Source organism: Carcharodon carcharias, chromosome 6, assembly GCF_017639515.1.
Source record: "Carcharodon carcharias isolate sCarCar2 chromosome 6, sCarCar2.pri, whole genome shotgun sequence".
NCBI lineage: Eukaryota > Metazoa > Chordata > Chondrichthyes > Lamniformes > Lamnidae > Carcharodon > Carcharodon carcharias.
The window spans coordinates 37487965-37511726 of NC_054472.1; the positions used below are offsets into that span (position 1 = coordinate 37487965).

Sequence of the window (23762 nt, forward strand, 5' to 3'; positions counted from 1 at the left end):
TGTCCCCCTAGGATTTGATAGTAGTTTTGGTGAATTCACATTCCACTTTTAGGGTGAGACCTGTCTCCTGTAGGACTTTGAGAACCTCCCCAACTCTGTGGTCATTTTCCTGTCTTGTGGCTCCATGGATAAGCATGTCACCCATGTGATAAATGACTCCTTGTCTACCTTCTAAAATATTTATCATGGTTTGCAGGAATATCTCCAGGGCTGATGATATCCCAAAGGGAAGGCAGTTAAAACAAAAGCGTCCAAACAGCTTGATTAATGCTGGTCGAAGGGTATTTGCCAAAGCCTGCTACTATTGGCAAGTTTAGTGAAGAGGACATTGTTGGCAAGTTTTGCCAAGCTGTCATCCACTGATGCCATAGGAAGGATTTCTCTCTGGACTGCTTTGTTTAATTGCAAGAGGTCAACATGAAGCCTGAGCTGGCCATTTGGGCTGGGAACTGTTACGAGCCCTGAATACCATCGGGTTGGCTCCATGACACGTGATATGACTCCTCTAGGTAGCATTCTGTAGAGTTCCCTTTGACTTTTGGCAGCAGTGGATGTGGTACACACCTGGGAGTATACAGGCATATGGCGTAGCTTGTGGAAGCAACATAATGTGGCATTCATGTTTGAGATTACCAAGACCCTGGAAGAGCTGTGAGAATTCTTGGGGGAATTCAGTCCTGTTGTCTGGTTGTAGGACGTCATCCACTTTTAACAAAATGCCCAGTTGCATGCAAGCATTTCTGCTGAGTGAGGAGAGGCTTGATTATGCAAGAAAGAGAAGATTTATGCAATCTGTCACCCCTTATGGTGAAGAGTGGCAGCGATCTGATTGTCAGTTGGGCTTGCAGTGTGACGCATCTGTGTGTTCTGGGAGCTGCGTATATTAATACACAGGGCCCTGTTTTTTGCAGACAGAAAGAACATGTGTACACATTGCACCTGATTCAGCTTCCTGGTTTAAATTTCAGACAATGCTTGGCAGTTAACTGTCAGTCACTATCATTGGTACATTCTCCAAGACAACACCTCTACCAATCAGAGTCCACTTGCAAACCAATCACCACTCTCTTCACATACAGCATAAATTGGTATTCTTTCTCTCTGATTCTCTGCATGACACCAGGTAGGTGAACACGCACCTCCCATTTCACACCCTCATTCCCGCGACTGACCTGAACCCATCCAGGTGTTGTAAAATGGTCAAAGCTCACAACTCAATGTTCTTATAACTTTTTATTGTGCTCCCTATAACATACAAACTTCAGTATGCTGCTCCTTTCAATTTCAACCCATATCCACAAATGCTTTTACTCTCAATTCGTGAACAATACGTAACCTGACAATCACTCAAGGAAGCATATTCCCATCTTTGTGGATGAGCAATCCCCTCCCCATGGTTATTCTTACAATTTACTCCCTTGTCCCTAGACACGTGTCTTATAGTACAAAAGAAAATACTTATGACAATGATTGATACAAACCCCTACTTTTGATTATAATATCTTAAATCTTGTATAAGCTCACATCCTGAGTTCAAGAATAGTCCATTCACATTTAAAGGTATTTCGATGAACAATATGCTAGGGCCTGAATGTTTTAGCTTGGTGGGCGGGCCTGGATCAGCTGGGAAACAGACCGTCCGCCGCGATCAGCCGCTGACCGTGATTTCACACTGGCTGGCCAATTAACGGCCAGTGCTGAAAAGCTCAGTGCTGCAGGGGTGGAGGTGGGAAGAAGGCGGGTAATGACGTCAATGTGGGTGTGGGCAAGCACAGAGACAAAGCTCCCTGAAACAGAGAGCTGCCTCACGGAGGTGCAAACCCGAAAACCATCAAATAAAATTTCAAAAAGCCGGAAAAAAATGTCCAAGCATCAGAATCAAGCACCTGAAAATATATCTGATAAAAATACTACCCGCAGATTTTTATTTTTATTTTATTTCATAACGGAAACTTTGGATGAAGTTTCAAGAAAAATGTAAAGGCCGCCTGGCCAATTTGCTCGTCTACCAGGTTGGACAGACCATGAAAAATCAAAGAGTCAATTGCTCCGTTAATGGGCTTAATTGCCTTCTTAATTGTTGGTGGGCGAGCTTTCAACTTGTGCGCCTGCCCGCTGCCTGAAATATTACGTGAGCGGAGGTTGACGTTGGGATGCATGCCCGAGGTGATCTCGCATGATTTCATGACCGATCGGGTCGGGCACATGCCCACCTGATCAGTGTAAAATTCTGCCCTAGGCTTATCGGCATTATCAGATTGATGGATGGGTTTTAACCTGTGAAGCAGTTTTGGAATGAGCATTCCCAAGGGTTCTGGCCCAGACGAATTGGAACCACAACCGTTAGCTTTTAAATGTTATTTACAGCTTTGCCACAGGAGTTCAGTGGCCAATACAGTCACTCAAATCGGGACAAACACATACCATTGTATGGTCTGATTAACAAATTGGTTAATAAATTCATGAAACCACTTCATGATGTGCATGCCTCTCTTTAAATCATTTCATTTTATTTCAGTTCCCAGCTTTTGTGTTTTTTTTAAGCTCAGTTAAAAGTCTCACTGGTTCCTGGGATATGAAACTTGGCCCATTTCTGATGATTGTCCATTCATAAGGTGTCTTTGCAGTACAGTCATTTGAACTTTAACATCAGCTCTCTTTAAGGTAAATGTGTTCTTGCTGAAGGTTTGGGTACAACACAGCCCACTGAGCTACTAGTTTGTTACCTTCCACCTGAATGAGCTCCATCTAGGATTTCCAGGGCTGAGTGCAACCAGGACAAAGTTAAGTCAATGAGAAAAAGCTGCAATTCTAAGGCTCTTTGTGGAAGAAAACATTTAAATTCTCCAAATATATATGAATTCCAGACAACAAATGAATTTGCAGGATAATGTTAAAGATGACACCAAGCAACATTTCAGGTTCACCCGCAGTGCTGTTAGGAAAGGAGTTCCAGGTTTTTGACCCAGTGACAGTGAAAGAATGGTGATACAGTTTCAAGACAGATGGTGCATGACTTGGAGGGGAGCTTGCAGGTCAACTTGCAGGTGGTGGTGCTCCCATGCAGTTGCAGCCCTTGTCCTTCTAGGTGGTAGAGGCCATGGATTTGGAAGTTGCTGCCAAAGGAGGCTTGGTGATTTACTGCAGTACATCTTGCATATGGTGCACATTGCTGGCATTGTGCACCAATGGTGGAGGGGGTAGTGTTTAAGGTGGTGGATGGGGTGCTTAACAAGCAGGTTGCTTCGTCCTGGGTGAGCTTCTTGAATGTTGTTGGAGCCACACTCATTCAAGTAAGTGATGAGTATTCCATATTCATTCATACTTACCAAGAGGGAGTTGAGAGAAGCAGCAGCAGAGAGGCGGACCTGCATAAAGCATAAAACATAAAACAAGGGTAAAGCTCGGGGCCTTCACTTACCAAGAGGGAATTGGAAGAAGCAGTAAGAGAGATGGACCTGTGGAGGAGAGGGTAAAGCCAGTAATATAGCGGTAGAAGGGTACTCTAAAGTCAGTGGGATAGACACAGTTCTCTGCAGCCATGAGCGATAGACCAAAAGGCTGTGTGGCCTGCCTGGTGCTAGGGTTCAGGACATCTGATCTGGGTGGGAGAGGAACTTGCAGTGGGAGGGAGAGGATCCAGTGACTGTGGCCCATGCAGGTGCAAATGACATAGGTAGGACAAGGAAGGCGATTCTGCTTAGAGAGTATGAGCAGCCAGGGACTAAACTAAAACACAAAACCTCAAAGGTAACGATCACTGAATTATTACCTGAGCCTCAAGAAAATTGGTGTAGGGGAAATAAGATTATAGAAGTAAATGCATGGCTCAAAGATTAGTGTGGGCAAAGTGGGTTTTGATTCCTGGGCACTGGCATCAGTATTGAAGAACGTGAGAGCTGTACCGTTGGGACAGTTTTCACTTGAACCATGCTGGGACCAGTATTCTAGCAAGTCATATAACTAGGACAGTAGAGAGGGCTTTAAACTAAATAATGGGGTGAAGGGAGATATGATAACTAAAGAGAGGAGAAGTTAAGAGACCACTATAGCAATAAGGGAAATGGTTATCAGAGTGTGACAAGAAGGGACAGATCATACAAACAAAGGAGTGTGCCAATAAGGCTAGAGGTTATGAAAATAATAAGAAAGAATTAAACACAATCTATCTGAATGCATGGAGCATTTGCAACAAGGCAGATGAATTGACAGCACAAAAAGAAGTAAATAGATATGTCCTAATTGCCATTACAGAAATGTGGCTTCAGGGTGACCAAGTTTGGGAACTGAAAGTTCAAGGGTATTCAACATTTATGAAGGATAGGCAAAAAGGAAATGGAGGTGATGTCGCATTGTTGTTAAAGAATTGGATCAGTATATTAATGAGAGAGGATCTTAGATTGGAAGATCAATATGTAGAATCAGTTTGGATGGAGCTAAGAAACAGCAAGGGCAGCAACCTTTGATAGGAGTTGTTTATAGGCCACCAAATATTAGCAGTAATGTAGGGCATAATATAAATCAGGAAATTAAGGTGCATTTAACAAGGCTAATACAGTAATCATGGGGAACTTCATTTTACATATAGACTGGGTAAGCCTAGTTAGCACTAATGCTGAGGAGGATGAATTCCTGGAATATATATGCAATGGTTTTTAGAACATTATGTTGAGGAACTAACTAGAGAACAGGTTATTTAGGTCTAGTATTGTCCAATAAGAAAGTGCTAATTAATAACCTCATTTTAAATGAGTCTTTAGGTAAGAGTGACCATAATATGCTAGAATTTTACATGAAGTTTGAAAGTGATGTAGTTCAATCTGAAACTAGGCTCTTTAATCTAAACAAAGGAAAACTACAAAGGCATCAGGGGCAAGTTGGCTAAGGTAGATTGGGGAACTTCATTAAAAGGTATGGCAATAGACAATGGCTAGCATTTAAAGAACTGATACATGGTTTGCAACAAATTTACATTCCTTTAAGGCATAAAAAGCCAGCAGGCAAAATGATCCTAGCATGGCTAAGAAGAGAAGTTATAGATTCAATGAGATCAAAAGAAGAGGCATGTAAATTTCCAAAATAACTAGTAAGACTGAGGATTGTGGGTATTTTAAAGTTGAGCAAAGGGGAATCAAGAAATTAATAAAGCAAGAGGAACATAAACACTGTTTGTAAAAGCTTCTATGAGTATGTATAAAGGAAAAGGTTAATAAAAACAAATAGGAAGTCATTACAGGCAGAGAATGGAGAATTTACAAGGGTAACAAGGAATGTCAGAAAAACTAAACAAATACTTAGTGTCTGTCTTCACAGAGGTAGATATGATAAACCTTTCTGAAATACTGGGGAGCCAAGGGACTGAGGACCTGAAAGAGATTGAGGACCTGAAAGAAATTAGTATTAGTAAAAAAGTAGTACTCGAGAAACTAATGGGACTGAAAGTTGATAAATCCACGAGACCTGATAATCTATATCCTAGAATGTTGAAAGAGGTGGCTGTAGAGACAGTGGATGCATTGGTGATCATCTTTCAACATTCTATAGATTCTGGAACGGTGCCTACAGATCAAAAGGTAGAAAATATTTAAGAAAGAAGGGATGGAGAAAACAGGGAATGACAGACCTGATAGCCTGACATCAGTAGCAGGGAAAATGTTAGAAACTATTCTAGAGGAATAAACTGGGCATTTAGAAAATAATAGTAGGATTGGACAGAATCAGCATGGATTTATGAAAGGGAAATCATGTTTGATAAACCTGCTGGAGTTTTTGAGGATATTACTAGCAGAATAGATAAAGGAGAACTAATGCATGTGGTGTATTTGGATTTTCAGAACGTTTTTGATCAGGTCCCACATAAGAGGTTTGTAGGCAAAATTAGAGCTCATGGGATTGGGGATAACCACAGAATTGTAACGGCACAGAAGGAGGCCATTCGGCCCACTGTGTCTGCACCGGCTCTCCAAATGAGCATTATGACCTAGTGCCATTGCCCAGCCTTTTCCCCATGCCCTTGCACATTGTTTCTATTCAAATAATCATCTAATGCCCTCTTGAATGTCTCGATTGAACCTGCCTCCGCCACACTTCCAGGCAGTGCGTTCCAGACCCGAACCACTTGTTGTGGGGAAAAGTTTTTTCTCACATAACATTTGCTTCTTTTGTAAATCACTTTAAACCTGTGCCCCCTCATTCTTGATCCTTTTACAAGCAGGAACAGCTTCTTCCTATCTACTCTGTCCAGTCCCCTCATGATTTTGAACATCTCTAACAAATTTCCTCTTAGCCTTTCTCCCTCCAAGGAGAACAGTCCCAACCCCTCCAATCTATTTTAATAGCTGAAGTTTCTCATCCCTGGAACCATTTTTGTAAACCTCTTCTTCACTCTCTCCAATGTGTTCCTTTCCATCCAAAACTGTACACAATATTCCAGCTGAGGTCTAACGAGTGTCTTATATAAATTCAGCATAACCTTCTTGCTCTTGTACTTTATGCCCCTATTAATAAAGTCCAGGATACTATATCCTTTATTAACTGCTTTCTTCATCTGTCCTGCCATCTTCAATGATCTATGCTCATATACACTGAAGGCTTTCTGCTCCTGCACCCCCATCAAAATTTCACCCCTTATTTTATATTGTCTGTCCACGTTCTTCCTACCAAAATGCACCACCTCACACTTCTCCACATTGAATTTCAGCTGCTACCTATCTGCCCACTCCACCAACTTGTCTACGTACTCTTGAAGTTCCACACCGTCTTCCTCGCAGTTCACAATACTCCCAAGCTTCATAACATCCGCAAACTTTGAAATTGTCCCCTGCACACCAAGATCTAGATCATTTATATATATCAGGAAAAGCAAGGGTCCCAATACCGATCCCTGGGGAATTCCACTACAAACCTTGCTCCAGCCTGAAAAATATCCATTGACCATTACTCTCTGCTCCCTATTTTTCAGCCAATTTTCTATCTACGTTGCTACTGTCCATTTTATTCCATGAGCAATAAGGTTTCTCACAAGTCTGTTGTATGGCTGTGTCAAATGACTTGAAAGTCCATTTACACCTCATTAACAGCATTACCCTCATCGACCTTTTCTGTTACCTCTTCAGAAAACTCCAAGTTAGTTAAACATGATTTCCCATTTAGAAATCCACGCTGGGTCTTGCTCATCAACCCATATTTTTCCATGTGACTACTAATTTTATCCCGAATAATTGTTTCTAGAATCTTGCCCACTACTGAAGATAAACTAACTGGTCTGTAATTGCTGGGATTATCCTCACAACCTTTTTTGAACAAGAACATAATGTTCGCAATTCTCTAGTCCTCTGGTACCTCCCCTAAGTATTATGGCCAGTGCCCCTGCAATTTCTACTCTCACTTCCTTCAGTATCCCTGGATGCATCTCATCCGGTCCCGATGTCTTGTCAACTTTAAGTATCGACAGTCTATTCAACACTCTGTCTTTGTCAATTTTGAACCCTTCTAGTAACAGAGTTTCCTCATCTGTCACCATGGCCTGGAAAGCATCTACCTTCTTGGTAAAGACAGATGCAAAATATTCATTTAATACCTTCATCCATGTGTAAATTCCTTTTTAGGTCCCTAAGCGGCCTTCCTCCTCCTTTTACCACCCTTTTGCTATTTATATGCCTATAGGCAACTTTGGGATCCCACTTTATGTTAGCTGCCAGTCTTTTCTCGCAATCCCTTTTCACTTCTCTAATATGCTTTTTCATCTCCCCTCTCAAACTTCTGTATTCCTCTTGGTTCTCAATTGTATTTTCTACCTGACTCCTGTCATAAGCACATTTTTTCTTCTTTATCTTAATTTCAATCTCCTTTTTCATCCAGATTTGTTTGCCCTACCTTTCCCTTTCGATGGAATGTACATTGACTGTGCCAGAACCAATTATTTTTAAATGTAGCCCATTGTTCAGCTACAGTTTTTCCTGCCAATCTCTCATTTCAGTCCATCTGGCCCAGCTCTGTTCTTGCCCCATCGAAGTCTGCTGTCATCCAGTTAATTATTCTTACTCTGGATTGCCTAACGTCCTTTTCTATCATCATCCTAAAATGTACATTACAATGTACTGTAAATGTTCCCTCACTGACACTTGATCTACTTGGCCCACCCCATTTCCAAGAACCAGGTCCAACAGCAAATCTTTTCTTGTTCGATTGTACACATACTACTGTAGAAAGTTCTCCTGAACACAGTCTAGGAATTTTTGCCCTTCTCCACCCTTTACACTATCACTGTCCCAGTCTACATTCAGGTAATTAAAGTCCTCTGTAATGCTTGCATCTCTCTGTAATTTCCCTGCAGCTTTGTTCTTTTGCATCCTTCTCACTATTTGGCGGTTGATAGACTACACCAAGCAATGTAATTGCACCCTTTTTGTTCCTTAGCTCTAGCCAAATTGATTCTGTCCTTGAATCCTCTGGGACATCCTCTTTCTCCAGCAGTGCGATGCTCTCCTTAACCAATACCGCCATCCCTCCTCCTCGCCTATCTCTTCTGAACACTTTGTACCCGGGAATAATTAACACCCAGTTCTATCTGCCCTTCCTTGAGCCAGGTCCCTGTTACCACCATAACATCATATTTCCAAATGGCTATCTGCGTCTGAACTCCCCAATCAGATTTACTATACTTTGTGATTCATACATGGACAGTAACCCTGATTTAGATGTTGTTATTTTCACCCATACCCTGACTTTACCTATTAACTCATTATTCTCTATACTAGTGCTATCTGTCCCTCCCAGTATTTTGTGCACCCTGGTATTCTTCTCTAATATTTTCTGTTGGTTCCTACACCCCTGCCAAGTTATTTTAAAGCCCTCCCAACAGCACCAGCAAGAAACTCAGTCCCAGCTCTGTTCTGGTGTAACTCATCTGGCTTGTAGAGGTGCCATCTCCCCCACAGCCAGTCCCAGTGTCCCAGAAATCCACAGCCCTCCCTCTTGCACCATCCTTCCAGCCACACCTTCTTATCCTCCTATTTCTGTATTCACTGGCACTTGGCTCTGGGAGTAATCCAGAGATTACTACATTTGAGATCCTGCTTGCTAATTTTCTACCACACTCCCTAAATTCTGATTGCAGAATTTACATGCCCCTTTCTACCTAAGTCATTGGTACCAATGTGGACCACAACCTCTGACTGATCACCCTCCCCCAGAAGAATGCCCTGCAGCCACTCTGTGACACCCTTGACCCTGGCGCCAAGGAGGCAACGTACCATCCTGAAGTCATGTCTACAGGCCACAGAAACGCCTGTCTGCTCCCCTAACCAATGAATCCCCTGTCACTATAGCTCTTTCTTTCTTCTTCCTCCCCCCCACCCCTGTATAGCTGATGCACTCATGGTGCCACAAACTTGGCTCTGATTGCACTCCTCTGAAGAACCAGCGCCCTCACCAGCTCCCAAAATGGAAAACCAATTTGTGAGTGAGATGCCATGGGACTCCTGTGTTACCTGCCTACTCTCTCGAATTGCCTGGTGGTTATCCATTCCCTCTCTGTCTCCAGCTGCGGGTGACCACCTCTCTGAACGTGCAATCCTTGTAGCTCTCATCCTCGTGGATGCGCCACAGTGACTCCAGCCACCACTTGAGCTCTGAAACCCAGAGCTCAAGTTTCTACAGCTGACAGCATTTCCTGCTCATGAATTCATTTAGGACACCAGTAGCATCATGACTTTTCATATCTTACAGGACACGCATTCTACGCGACTAAGCTGCCCTGCCATGTCTTTACTCTAATTCCCTTACGTTCACTTTATTCTACTTCGGATTATTTATATTTCTTTATTATATTGGTCCTAAATGTCCTTTATTATTGGCGCATATCAGTTAAATTCAAGTATAGCAACTTGCTTAAAAATATTACACTTTTCTAATTTACTCACCAGTTCCTACTCACCAGGCTGCTGCTCTTCTTTCTGAGGAAAGGTCGAATAAGAAAGGAACACCTCCTCCCTTCTCACCAAACTCCCTCAGTTACCAAACTCCTACTGAAGCACTCAACTGCAGCTAACAACAACACTCCAGTGCAGTCCATATACTGGCATGGATTGAGGATCTGTTAATGGACAGAAAACAGAGAGTAGGGATAAACGACTCATTCTCAGGTCAGCAGGCTAGTGGGATATTGCAAGGATCAAAGCTTGGAATCCACCTATTCACAATCTATATCAATTATTTGGATGAGGGGACCAAATGTAGTATTTCCAAGTTTGCTGATGACACAAAACTTGGTTGGAATATGAGTTGTGAAAAGGAAGCAAAGAGGCTTCAAGGGGATTTGGACAGGTTAGGTGAGTGGGCAAGAATATGGCAGATGGAATATAATTTAGAAAAGAGTGAAATTATTTACTTTGGTAGGAAAAACAGAAATGCAGAGTAGTTCTTGAATGGTGAGAGATTGGGAAGTGTTGATGTCCAAAGGGTGTTCTTGTTCATAAGTCACTGAAAGCTAACGTGCAGGTGAAGCAAGCAATTAGGAAGGCAATTGGTATGTTAGACTTTATTGCAAGGGGATTTGAGTACAGGAGTAAGGTCATCTTGTTGCAGTTGTACGGAGCCTTGGTGAGACGTCACCTGGAGTATTGTGTGCAGTTTTGGTCTCCTTACCTAAGGAAAGATATACTGACCACAGAGAGAGTGCTACGAAGGTTCACCAGACTAATCACTGGGATGGCAGGATTGTCCTATGAGGAGACATTGAGGAGGCTGGGCCAGTATTTTCTAGAATTTAGAAGAATGAGAAATGATCTCATTGAAGTGTACAACATTCTTACAGGACTCGACATGGTAGAAACAGGAAAGATGTTTCCCCTGGTTCTGGGGAGTCTAGAACCAGGTGAGACAGTCTCAGAATAAGAGGTTGGCCATTTAGGACCGAGATGAGGAAGAATTTTGTCACACAGAGGGTAATGAATCTTTGGCATTCTCAACCCCAGAGGGCTCTGGAGGCTCAGTCATCAAGTATGTTCAAAACAAAGGTCACTAGATTTTTGGATACTAATGATATCTAGGGATATGGAGAGAGTGTGGGAAGATAGCATTGAGGTAGAAGATCAGCCATGATCGAGTTAAATGGCAGAGCAAGCTCGAGGGGCCAAATGGCCTAGTCTTGCTCCTATGTTCCTACAATCCTGACTTGTGCCTTGTAGATGGTGGACAGGCTTTGGGGAGTCAGGAAACATGTCACTCACCTCAGAATTCCTAGCCTCTGACCTGCTCTTGTAGCCACAGTATTTATATGGCTAGTCCAGTTAAGTTTCTAGTTAGTGGTAACCCCCAAGATGTTGATGGTGGAGGATTCAGTGATGGTAATGCCGTTGAATGTCAAGGAGAGGTGGTTGATGGTGATGGCCATTGCCTGGTAGTTTTGTGGCACAAATGTTATTGTCATTTACCAGCTCAAGCCTGAATGTTGTCCAGGTGTTGCTGCATATGGGCACGAATTGCATGACATGATTACTTTCCAATAGGAAATGCAGACAGCTGGTTCTGCTACCCTTTCACAAATTCCTCTGCAGTACCCATCCAGCAAGACCTGCCAATAAAAGAACAAGAGAACTTCCAGGACGATTTATTCATGATTGAGTTCCAACAAAAGCAGTTGGCTGAATTTTGGCTGAACAGATTTTCCCAACTTGTCAAACAGGGATGTCAAGGTTTTGATAACATTTGCTACAATTTACTTGTGTGAAAATGGTTTTTCATCAGTAAGTGCAATGAAATGCTTTAGTGGCTGGAAGCCCGTGTCCAGTGGCGTACCACAGGGATCTGTGCTGGGTCCCCTATTATTCGTCATTTATATAAACGACATAGAGGACTATGTGATGGGTAGGATTAGTAAGTTTGCGGATGACACAAAAATCGGCCGGGTGGTTAACAGTGAGGTTGAGTGTCTTGGGCTACAGGAAGATATAGACAGTATGGTCAAATGGGAAGATAAGTGGCAGACGGAATTTAACCCTGAAAAGTGTGAGGTGATACACTTTGGAAGGAGTAATTTGACAAGGAAGTATTCAATGAACGGCATGACACTAGGAAGTTCTGAGGAAGAAAGGGATCTTGGCGTGGGTGTCCATAGATCTCTGATGGCAGAGGGGCATGTTAGTGGGGTGGTGAAAAAGGCATATGGGACACTTGTCTTTATCAATCAAGGCATAGATTACAAATGTAGGGAGAACATGTTGGAGTTGTATCGAACCTTGGTGAGGCCACAGCTGGAGTACTGTGTGCAGTTCTGGTTGCCACATTATAGGAAGGATGTGATTGCACTATAGGGAGTGCAGAGGAGATTCACCAGGATGTTGCTTGGAATGAAACATTTAAGTTATGAAGAGAGGTTGGATAGACTTGGGTTGTTTTCGTTGGAGCACAGAAGACTGAGGGGGCGACCTGATCGAGGTGTACAAGATTATGAGGGGCATGGACAGGGTGGATAGGGAGCAGCTGTTCCCCTTAGTTGAAGGGTCAATCATGAGGGGACATAAGTTCAAGGTGAGGGGCAAGATGTTTAGGGGGATGTGAGGAAAAACTTTTTTACCCAGAGGGTGGTGACGGTCTGGAATGCACTGCCTGGGAGGGTGGTGGAGGCAGGTTGCCTCACATCCTTTAAAAAGTACCTGGATGAGCACTTGGCACGTCATAACATTCAAGGCTATGGGCCAAGTGCTGGTAAATGGGATTAGGTAGGTAGGTCAGGTGTTTCTCATGTGTCGGTGCAGACTCGATGGGCCAAGGGGCCTCTTCTGCGCTGTGTGATTCTGTGAAATCAAAATATCATCAGTGCCTCTGTGTAGAAAATAACCCACAACTGTAACAGTTATCTAACACAATGTGCCTGTGCTGGAACTAACAATCTCACCCATCATGTTAATGATGTCTAGTATCATTAAACCAGGATTTAAGTTCTGCTAACAAGGGCGGTGCTGTTGGTGTGTGGCATACTGACCTCTAATCTGCAAACACTGAGCGCCGACTCACAAACTTTTCTTCCTACCTCCCCCTGGACCATGACCTCATCACCAAACATCAAGCACCAGACGGAATTCTCCCATGCCACCCATGGGGCATGGGTTGCAAGTGTATTCTGCTGAAACCTGCACTTTTGATGGACTTTATAAATAGAGGCATAGAGTACAAAAGCTAAGGAGTTTTGATGAACCCAAATCAAACAGTTCAACCCCGCTGTGGCTTTGGTTCCCAATTCTGGGTACCGGAAGGATGTGAAGGCTTAGTGGAGTCTTCTGAAGAGATTTACTAGATCGGCTCTAAGGATGAGGGATTGCAGAGAAGCTGGCGTTGTTCTCCTTAGAGGCAAGCAGCCTGAGGGGATTTGATGGAGGTGTACAAAATTATGAAGGATTTAGATAGAGTAAATAGAAACTGTTTCCAATGGCTAAAAGATCAATATAATTGATATAATGGCCCAGCATTAGCTTCATTTAAGTTGATTGGCAAAAGAACCAGAGGTGACATGAGGAAAATCTTTTACATGAAGAGCAGTTAGGATTTGGAATGCACTCCCTCCCTGATATTGTGATGGCTACAGATCCCAATTAATGTTCTAAAGGAAATTGGATAAATAATTGGAGAAAAAAAATTATAGGGAAAGAGTGGGTGGCATGGATGTGAGAGAACTGACTGGATTTCTCTTTGAAAGAACTGGCGCAGACTCGATGGGCTCAATGGCCTCCTCCTTTGCTGTACAATTCTGTGCATCGCAAAGGTGCTAGATGGAAGCTGTCAAGGGTTTAAGAGGAGGATACGGGGCCCAGAAACAGGATAAGTACCAGGGCCCATGATGTCTCTCCCTGGCCCTGGCATACACACTGCTTTTAGCAAAGAAACAGAATATCCCCAGGAAGCAACAGGGTCCTTCTTTAAATATGCAAATAGGCTGCCAATAATGCGATTGGAACCTGACTTCAATACTAACCTGAGGCCTGAGTTGGGAAGCCATTTTGACCTCCTTGCCAGACCAAATCTAATAGAAAGAGGAGGTAGTGCTCATAAAGGCCCAGAAAGGTATGGTTAACTAAGACCAGTTAGACCCAAACGGACATGAAATTGTGCGAGATGATGTCGGGCAAGCATCCTGATGTCATGTACACTCGTGTGATATTTCGCAATTAAGCCCATTAATGATGCAGTTAATAGCGATTTTACATGGTCCATCCATTAATGGTTGGCGGATAGCCATTCTCCCAAGCGGCATTCACATTTTTGCTCAAACCTTGGTCCAGGGCAGGATGAAATCTCCATGGGGAAATAAAATAATAAGAGATACCTGGGGACTGTTTTTTTTATGAGGTATGCTTTCAGGTACTTGATTGTGCTACATTGCCATATTTTGCAGAATTTTTGTTGCTTCCTTTATTCTATCAGGTCTGCAGCTCTCTGGAGCAGCTGTCTGCCTTCAGGGAGCTCACTGGAAGTGCTCACCCGCACCCTCAGTTAGTTCTTCCCTCCCCCACCATAGCAGTGCTGATCGTTTCAGCGCACCTTTCCCACTGGCTCGCTGCTAATTGGCCAGCCAATGTAAAATCACAGTCGGGGGCCACTCGAGGCCAGAGGCCAATTTCCCATCCGCTTCTGGGCCTGCTAATCGCATGCACCCAATGAACAAAAAATTCAGGCCTTCATTTCTTTTGGTTATCTTTGGGCCAGAAAGGGCATGACTGCTTCTCTGAGCAGCATATGGGCAACAAGGGTCTTCCCTAGTCTAAGTCTGTCCTTCACTTCTTGGCCATAATGCCGTGCTGACCCCTTCCTTAATTCTGGAGATGATTTTAATGGATTTATGGCAGTGAGTTCCCTCTGGTCAGCAGGTAGCTCATCTCTTCCGGTTTGGGTCGATGACTAGTGCTTAGCATGTAGAGAGACTTGGGATTAAAATTTCCTGAGCGGCCTACTGCAGGAGGCAGATGCTCCCTGCCCACCTTGGCCTCAGGCTATGTCAATCCAGACCTCTTTTAAAATCACCCAAAGTAGCACCTCCCACATGGCATAAAAAACACAATGCTGTGAGCAACTCATATACAGCAATCAGCAAATCAAGCGCATATTTTGATTTATAAATGAACTGTTGGACCACTTTTAAAAATAGGTCTGAGTTCCTCCTTAAAGTGCCTTTTCATCAAATATTTGTTCACATTTTTTTTGGAATATGCTGTTCTTCTTTCCTTGGGTACTTTTACTTAATGAAGAGATTGGTTTGTTTTTTCTTACAGCATCGGCTAGGGCGGGACTCTCAAAGAGGGTCGGACAATATCTCCAACAAGTCATCAGACAGCGATGTGAGTGACGTGTCCGCTGTGTCAAGGACGAGCAGTGCTTCGCGAATGAGCAGTACAAGTTACATGTCTGTGCAATCTGAGCACCCTCGGACAACCAGGAAGATCAGGTGAGGCCAGTGACAGTGACATATTGTACAGAACACAGTTCTATGAATCTGTTTCAAATTTAAATAGTTTGATTGTTTAGATGGGACATTCATTCTTTTCATTTGAGATGTGTTTTGTGTTCAGATTGCTGTTTAAAATTATACAGCGTTGACATTTAAAGCTTGTAAAGATCTCAGCATAATGACATCATTACTTGGTGTTAAAAGTTAGGGCATATGATGAAGCTGCTTACTGTGTGGTGGTCTTATTCATGCTACTGAGAGAAGATGGGTCATAGCACACTATAGATGAAGCCTGAGCTGCTTCAATTGACATGAACCCTCCAAACTGCTAAAAGGTTAGCATTGACATTCCTGCACCACATACACCAGTGTATGACACCTGAAATGCAACTAAAGGAAATTTGGAAGTGCACAGCAGATTCAAACAACATCTGAAAAGAGAAAAGGTCAAGTTAATATTTCAGGGGTATGCTTGTGCCAACTAAGCTTCTTTCCTTTAAAATAAATTATTTTTTTTCTCTTCATCAGATACTGAGTTTTGATAGATATTTCCATTATTTTCTGTTTGTTCCCCTTAAATATCACTCAATCATTAATTTCTAAATCAAACTAGCCTTGCAGACAGGTCTTCATTAGAAAAACATACAAAATAAATAGTGAAGGAGAACATTTTTACCATTAAGTGTTCGATGTATTGTCACAGATTTTGAAGACACGTAAATACCATAATTTGTTCCAAAAGCTTTCTGCTAGCTGAAGCAAAATGTTGACTAATTCTCACATAACCTAATTTAAGACTTCTTCATTTCCCACCAACCCAATGGCTACTTATTGACTTGTTCAATCTTTCTGTCATATTATTATTAGGAGGTCCACTTTTTGCTGTGGCCTCTGCTTAATCTGACCAATGAACCTGTGCTTGACACCTTCCCTGAGAAATACTTGTGAAACTAAATGGGAAGAACTGTAATGAGAAGAGCTGCACAAAAGCTGTGGAGAGTAATTATTCTTCTTAAGCAGCATATGTGGTTTTACTGTGGACAGAGTAGATATACCAATAGCATAAAAAGGCATTCATTTGTGTAATCTGCTAGTTCTTTAGCTCAACAGCAATCCTCACCAAACTTGGTACACTCTACCTATATTATAATTCTCAGCTATAGTAAATAGGTTGTAGGAAAGTAAGCTTAAAACAGCATTTAAGCACCTCCTTTTCCTCAATGTTAGCAAGCACTTTATAGTAGATGTGCAATTTCTTTACTAAAAGACTGAATCAGTGGGATGGTCTGAAGGTATATCCTTCCTTCCTTCCACTGCCACTTGCTGGTCAGGTAGTTGCTCCCTGAACAGCACTAAGTTCAGTTACTGTCTGAAATTATTTCTAATAGTTCTCTGCTTTTAAAAAAAAAAGTTTGTTAGATATTAACATTTCCTAGCTAGCTTTATAATATTTTTGAACAGCCCTACACAAAACACGCACAAGGAAAGAGTATTTAAGGATCAAGGCAAAATTAGAAATTGAAGGTCAGTGAAGTAAATTTTCATCTCAACCATGCAAGCATAATCTGGCAGGGCATATTGCCTGTCCATTATTCAGTTGATGGAATACAAATCAGTTGATTTCTAATGGGAGAGGGATCAGCCCATTCAATGAATTAAAAAGTTTGCCTGCATATGGATCAAATGAAAATTGCTTAAATCTTTTTTTAAACAGTTTGTATAAATGAAAAATGAAGCCATTGAGGATCTAGGGCTCAATTCCAGTTCAGACACATAGGCAGTGCCAGTCAGTGGTTGGTTTATATTTTGTATATTTGTGTATAACTCTACATGTTTTGTTGCACTACAGCTTTATAGAGTACAACATTTAAAAACATTTTATGTTTTGTTTGCTTCCTGCTTAGATATGGTGCAGGAATTACAGTACTGTAGAATCAGAATCAATCACTTAGTTTAAATTGTTGTTTACGATTTTATTTTTTCACATTAGTATTGTGTTTACTGGTTATTTCTATTCTTCTCATTGTGCTTAGCTATCCTTTATTCCTTTAATTATAACTAACTTCATTTTTTTTCTTTTTGCATGCTTTCATTACTTTTGTGTTGCGATCTACAGGAGGTCAAAAGCATTAGAAGAAAAAAAAGAGGGAGGGGAAGATTGGGAGGAGGAAGAGGCTGAGTTGGAGGCAGAGCTAGAGGAAGAAGAGGGGGAAAAGGAAGAAGGGGCGAGGGAAGAAATAACCCAAAATGAGGAAAAAGAGGACTTGGGGGAAGAAGACAAACCAAAGGAAGAAGAATGTGAGCAAGAGGAATGTGAGCAAAAGGAATTTGAGGAAGAGGAATGTGAGCGAGAGGAATGTGAGGAAGAGGAATGTGAGCGAGAGGAATGTGAGGAAGAGGAATGTGAGCAAGAGGAATGTGAGGAAGAGACAGGGACAAGGCAAAGAAAAAAAGAGGATTTACAAAGGAGCTCCTCTGAAAATGATGTCAGGTAAAATTTACCCAATCCCCTTGATATAGATAGATGCATTTATAGTTAACTTGAAAAGGATCCCCTTTGTTCCTGTGTGTGGACCTAGGTAGTTCCCTTCTCTGCGTGATAGGTATTTAATGTAGTGACAAATTCCCTTTGCTCTTTGAGTCCCTGTTAGTCGTTAGCCTTCCCTGCTTATAGTCACATGTAGCAGTTGATATTTGATATGCAAATACTTTCCCCTCTGAATGTAAGGTGATTATTAAAAGTTTTGAATAATCATTTTGTTTAATATCCTGTTGCTAAAGATCATGGAGCAGTTCAGAGATTACTTCCAAAAGCCAATGCATTTGTAGAAACATCACCAGATCTTAAACATATATTTTGATATCTTTTTTTCTGGCAGAAATTTAAGCATAAAGCAAGAAGGCGTCATTTCCACTCTCACCATTATCTTTTTAAGCTTCCTCAGAACAGAGTTTTCTAATGAACTATAAGAACTGTTGGAGGGTAAAATGGCTATATGGACAAGATAATCTACTGATTGACATTGGGAAGTACATAACCCAAAGTGATTTGCTTCCAGATTTCAAATAACCCTTGTATACTGATTGCTTGCTAGAAGCCACATATATTCATATGAAGGGACTTATCCTCTGCAGGCAAAAGAAACATGTCCAGACATTGCACCTTTTTAAAAAATTAAACAAAGGTATGGGCAAATAGTAGTTTCCTTATGCATTCTCCATGGTCTTGATTGCAAACCAATCAGCACCCTCTTCTCATACAGTATAAATTGTTGTTCCCTTTGAAATTTGATACTCTTGCACCTGTCCTGATGAGTGTAAGTGAAAAGCTTTGACAGCAAGTCTCTTTTTTTCAGCAATACTCAAGATTTCACTTTGTTCAATCCATAACCTGATGGTTAATCCTGTGTTTAATTTTTTGGGTAACGTAGGCAAAACAGGTAATGGTACAAGTCCTTAAATTTCACTGGGTTACTTCCAAACTCCTGCTGCAACAGGAGTGCGAAACCAAAAAACATCAGGAAAGCAGCTGAAAATGCATGTTAAAGCTGTTTCTCTGGGGTTTCCATTAGGCTGCACACTATGACAGGAGGCTGGCAGGAGTCTCACAGAACTTCAGGGCCATTCTCTGGGAGGGAGTTCCACAATAGAGGATTGGAGGAACGGACAGATATATTTTCAAAAGCCGTGTGGCCAGCGCTAACAGTGCAGAATGTGCAAGTAGGGTCTTGGAGATGGGTGGGTTGATTCCTTTCTGTGGGATTCCCACTTGAATTGAGCATTGTGTATCTTCTAACTACCTTTTTAAGCCAGGCTAAACTTGAAAATGAGTCAGAGCTTAATTTCAATACAAGATGTATAAAAGTGCACTTAAATTAAACCCAGTGGGATTTACGAACATATGGAAAATGAAGCAGGAAGAGATCCTTTGGTCCTTGCGGTCTGTGCTACACAATTGTGATACCTTGTACATAGCAGCATATACACACCACCAATCTCACCACCACCCCTGCAACCTACCCATAGCCACGTGATTTCCTGGGAGTGGTGACAAAACAGTTAATTCCCCAACCACTGAAGACCAGAGCATGATATGCACTCTGTTCACCCATTTAAACCTAGTAATGCAGAAGATCAATGTGCAAAAAGAGCAGTTTATTTTGAAAAAAAGTCTCGACTTCAGCAACATGGGAAAAACTTCAAAATGAGAATGTATATAAATGTCCTTTGGCCCAGATGCTGAAGCAGTGCGATAAGAAAATTTAGGGCAGAATTGTCCCAGATTTTCACTAAGTGCGGTAGCGGGCAGGAAAAAGAATGTTTTACCCGCTGGCCGTTATGGAGGCTTTTCATGCCATATCATCCCAAACCTGCCTGATTAATTATGCATTCCCAGGAAACATGCCATTTCAATGGTAGGTGGCCTCTCATTCGCCTGCCACATTGTCACCTTGCTGCTTCCTCACACCGGGCACCATGTTTAAAGTACAGCTGCGCACACACCTCTCAGTGTGTGCTTCCAGCCCAGGACTGCTGCACAGAAGACATGACCCTGAAAGGCAAGAAGACTTCAGCCCCCCGATTCAGTGACATGTCCCTGGAACACCTTTTGGATGCTGTGGAGGCCTGCCATGATGTCCTCTACCCCCTCTCTGGCTGCAGGAGAAGGAGCAACATCACCAATCCAGCTTGGGAGGCAGTGGCAACAGTGGTCAGTGCCAAAGCCCTACAAAAGCGTAAAGCCACCCAGTGCCAAAAGAGAATGAATGATCTCCTCCATGGTAAATCACTCTTCTCATCACTCTCAACTCACATACTCACAAACCCATCACACATCCACAGAGGAGATATCCAGCTCCACTATCTTCTACTCAGCCAGCTCCTCACCCCGTTACAGTGCCAGGTTGTAAAGGGCGCCACAGGCGATGACGATGCGTGACGCCCTCTGTGGGCTGTATTGCAGGGCGCCACCAGACCAGTCCAGGCATTCATTTTTAACATGCTGATGGTTTGCTCCACCAAGTTGTGAGTTGCAGCATGAGCCTCGTTGTACCTTCGATCTGCTACAGTCTGTGGCCGCCGCATGGGTGTCATCAGCCACATCCTCTGCGGGTAGACCTTGTCCCAGCGGAGCCAACATTGCAGCCTCTGTGGACCCTGGAAGGAGTCAGGCATCTGAGACCTACTAAGGATGTAGGAGGTGTGGACACTCCCTGGGGACCATGCACAGATGTGCAGGATGTATTTATGGGTGGTCGCTCACCAGCTGAACATTCAGCAAGTGGGAGCCCTTGCATTTGACATAGTTGACTGATTGTTGTCACAGAGATCTGAGCATCAATGGCACCATGCACCTGTGAGGAACCTGAGATCTGGGCAAATCCCAGTGCTCTTACATCCTGGTTTTCCTGGTCCCGGATGAAATGCACAAAGTTGTGTGCCTTTGCAAAGATGGCATCCTTGACCTCATGGATGCATATGTGGGTGAAGGCTTGCAAAATCCCACAGAGACCACCTATGGACCCCTGAAAGGAGCCACTGGCTTAAAAATTGAGAGACACGGTTACTTTCACGGCTACTGGCAGTGGATGCTGTCCATGTACCTGTGATGCCAAACCCTGCAGAATGTGGCAGATGTGACCAACTATTTCCCTAGATATGCACAGTCTTCGGCAAAACTGATCTTGGTCATCTGCAGGATTGAAAGGCGGCGTCTATAGGGTGTCGCTAGGCACCGACCAGCGACTGCTCGCTGTGGCTCTTCAGTGGAGTGAGCAGGAGTCCCAGCTGCCTTTTCTTCCCGAGGGTGCTGCTTCTCCTTCTGCCTAGCCAGGCACCTCTGTCGCTGTCTTCTCAGTTGCCCCTACTCTCTATGTGCCATGAGGTATACAGGTAGTTCACCAGACTCCATGCTTCTGATGTACTCCTCCTGCATGATGAAAGAGAGAGACGTGTGGGTTAGCTTGGGTATTCTAAGAACCTTTCTTGGTTAAGTCTGAAGGCCCCTTAACACATCCCAGAGAATGCTGGCAACCAGCTGGATGGCCCGAGTTTATTGCACTGTATGTCTGCCCAAAACCTCACCCACCTCTGCCCGACTCCACCTGACCAACTGGCAGCAGCTTTGCCTTCTGGACCGCATGCTGTGCTCTCAGCTCAGGTGCAGGCATTCTCCTAAACTGCACTGGAAGGCTGCACTGTTAGCTTTAACCATGGAGAAAACTGGTCCAAACCGGGATGATGACATTGCAAGGGGCTGTGAGCGCCCCCACCAGTGACTGCTCCATGGCCAGCTTTAGCAAGGAGATTTTACAACATGTGCATTTGTCTAATTGGCCTGCAGTCCACTAAAATGCTCATTAGCTTGCAGTCTGTGACCAAGGGGTGAAGGGCACTTTCAGGCCTCTGCATTGCTTGAGTGGGCAGATAGTTAGAGGTCCGACCCCAAGCATGTCAATGTGGCTACTCCTGAACTGTCTCAACCGTGGAGGCACGGTCACTTGATACAAGGTTTCCCTAATGCATGGCTGCTTCCCCCCCACCCCCCCTACCGCACATGCTTTTGCACTACCATCAACCACAGTGCAGCCCTTGTCCCTCCTAACTCGCCTCAATCGCAGGACAGCCCTTGCCCACCCCCCCATGCCGGCCCCCACGCAGACCCCCCTCCCCTCCCTCCACCACCACCACCACTCTCACCCATCCCCCACTGGCTTCAATTGGTCATTGACAGGTCAGTGGGCGGACAGCTGATTTCGCTGTCCGCCCACCTTCCTAAAAATTTAAAGGGATCGGGATGATGTCAGGGGCTCCCCCTGACATCATCCTGCGTCATTTTCCCCTCGGCGAGCGGGCCCCGGGCCCCATCCCCAAATCGCCGAGGGGAAAATCCTGACCTAGGAGTTTGGAACTCAACCATCTTGAGTTGCTTCATTAATGACTTTCCCTCTGTCATTAGGTCAGGATTAGGGCTGTACACTTATGATTCCATGGTGTTTCCCCTGGCTGGAGGAGAGGAGACACAGTCTCAGAATAAGAGCTACAATTTAGGACTGAGATGATGTATGTGTTATGTAAGTGTCAGCGGTGGCTCAGCTGGTAGCTCTCTCTCCTGAGTGTGGTTCAAGTCCCACACAAGTAGTTGAGCACAAAAATCAAAGTGACACTCCAGCAAAGTACTGGGGGAGCATCGCGTGGTCAGGATGCCACCTTTTGGATGAGGTGGTAAATCAAGACCCCATCTGCCACACAGGTGTATGTAAAAGATCCCACACTATATAAAAGAAGACCATGGGAGTTACCTCTGTGTCCGAAACTAATACTTACCTGTTTTTGATTGAGAGTTTTATGAGCTTGTAAGAGGAAAATTTTTTTCAAGGGGTTTTGAACTTCTGTTTCCATATTTTGACAGTTTCATGAGCTTTCCAAAGACTTATCAGCATTATTATAGGGCTCATGAATTCTGTCCATAATGGATATTGGAAAAAGTGCTTCAAAGGCTCAATAGATCTCTGGACTTTAAATCAATCTAAAGATGTAAACACAGCATCCACATGACACATTAAAGTCAGATTCTCAATAATGTTCAATACAGAAGAGACCTTTATCTGCTGGATAAAGTAACCTAATGAAAGTGAACACTTAAACTATGCTGGTCAATTTAATTTTTTTCTATACATTCATGGGATGTGGGCATCACTGGCTGAGCCAGCATTTATTGCCCATCCCTAATTGCACTTGAGAAGTTGGTGGTGAGCTGCCTTCTTGAATCGCTGCTGTCCATGTGGTGTAGGTACACCCACAGTGCTGTTAAGAAAGGAGTTCCAGGATTTTGACCCAGCTTACAGTGAAGGAATGGCGATATAATGGTGAGTGACTTGGAGGGGAACTTCCAGGTGGTGGTGTTCCCATCTGTCTGTAACCCTTGTCCTTCTAGATGTTGTGGTCGTGGGTTTGTAAGCTGCTGTCTAAGAAGCTTTGGTGAATCCCTGCAGTGCATCTTGTAGATGGTACTGCTGCCGCCGTGTGTCGGTGATAAAGTGAATGTTTGTGGATGTGGTGCCAATCAAGCAGACTGCTTTGTCCTGGATGGTGCCAAGCTTCTTGAGTGTTGCAGGAGCTGCACTCATCCAGGCAAGTGCGGAGTATTCCATCACACACCTGACTTGTGCCTTATAGATGGTGGACAGGTTTTGGGTAGTCAGGAGGTGAGTTACTCATCGCAGGATTCCTAGCCTCTGACCTGCTCTTGTCACCACAGTATTTATATGGCTAGTCCAGTTCAGTTTCAGGTCAATGGTAACCCCCAAGATGTTGATAG

The 23762-nt window shown here is 43.4% G+C and overlaps 1 protein-coding gene across 1 annotated transcript in view; it reads left to right on the forward strand.

The window, feature by feature from the left end:
* rims2a (regulating synaptic membrane exocytosis 2a) overlaps positions 1 to 23762 on the forward strand; it is a 1407304-nt gene that overhangs the window by 1165196 nt on the left and 218346 nt on the right. Inside the window, 3 exon segments of the mRNA XM_041189340.1 lie at positions 15267 to 15439; positions 17559 to 17667; positions 17746 to 17933. Of these exon segments, the coding sequence (XP_041045274.1) occupies positions 15267 to 15439; positions 17559 to 17667; positions 17746 to 17933 (470 nt within the window).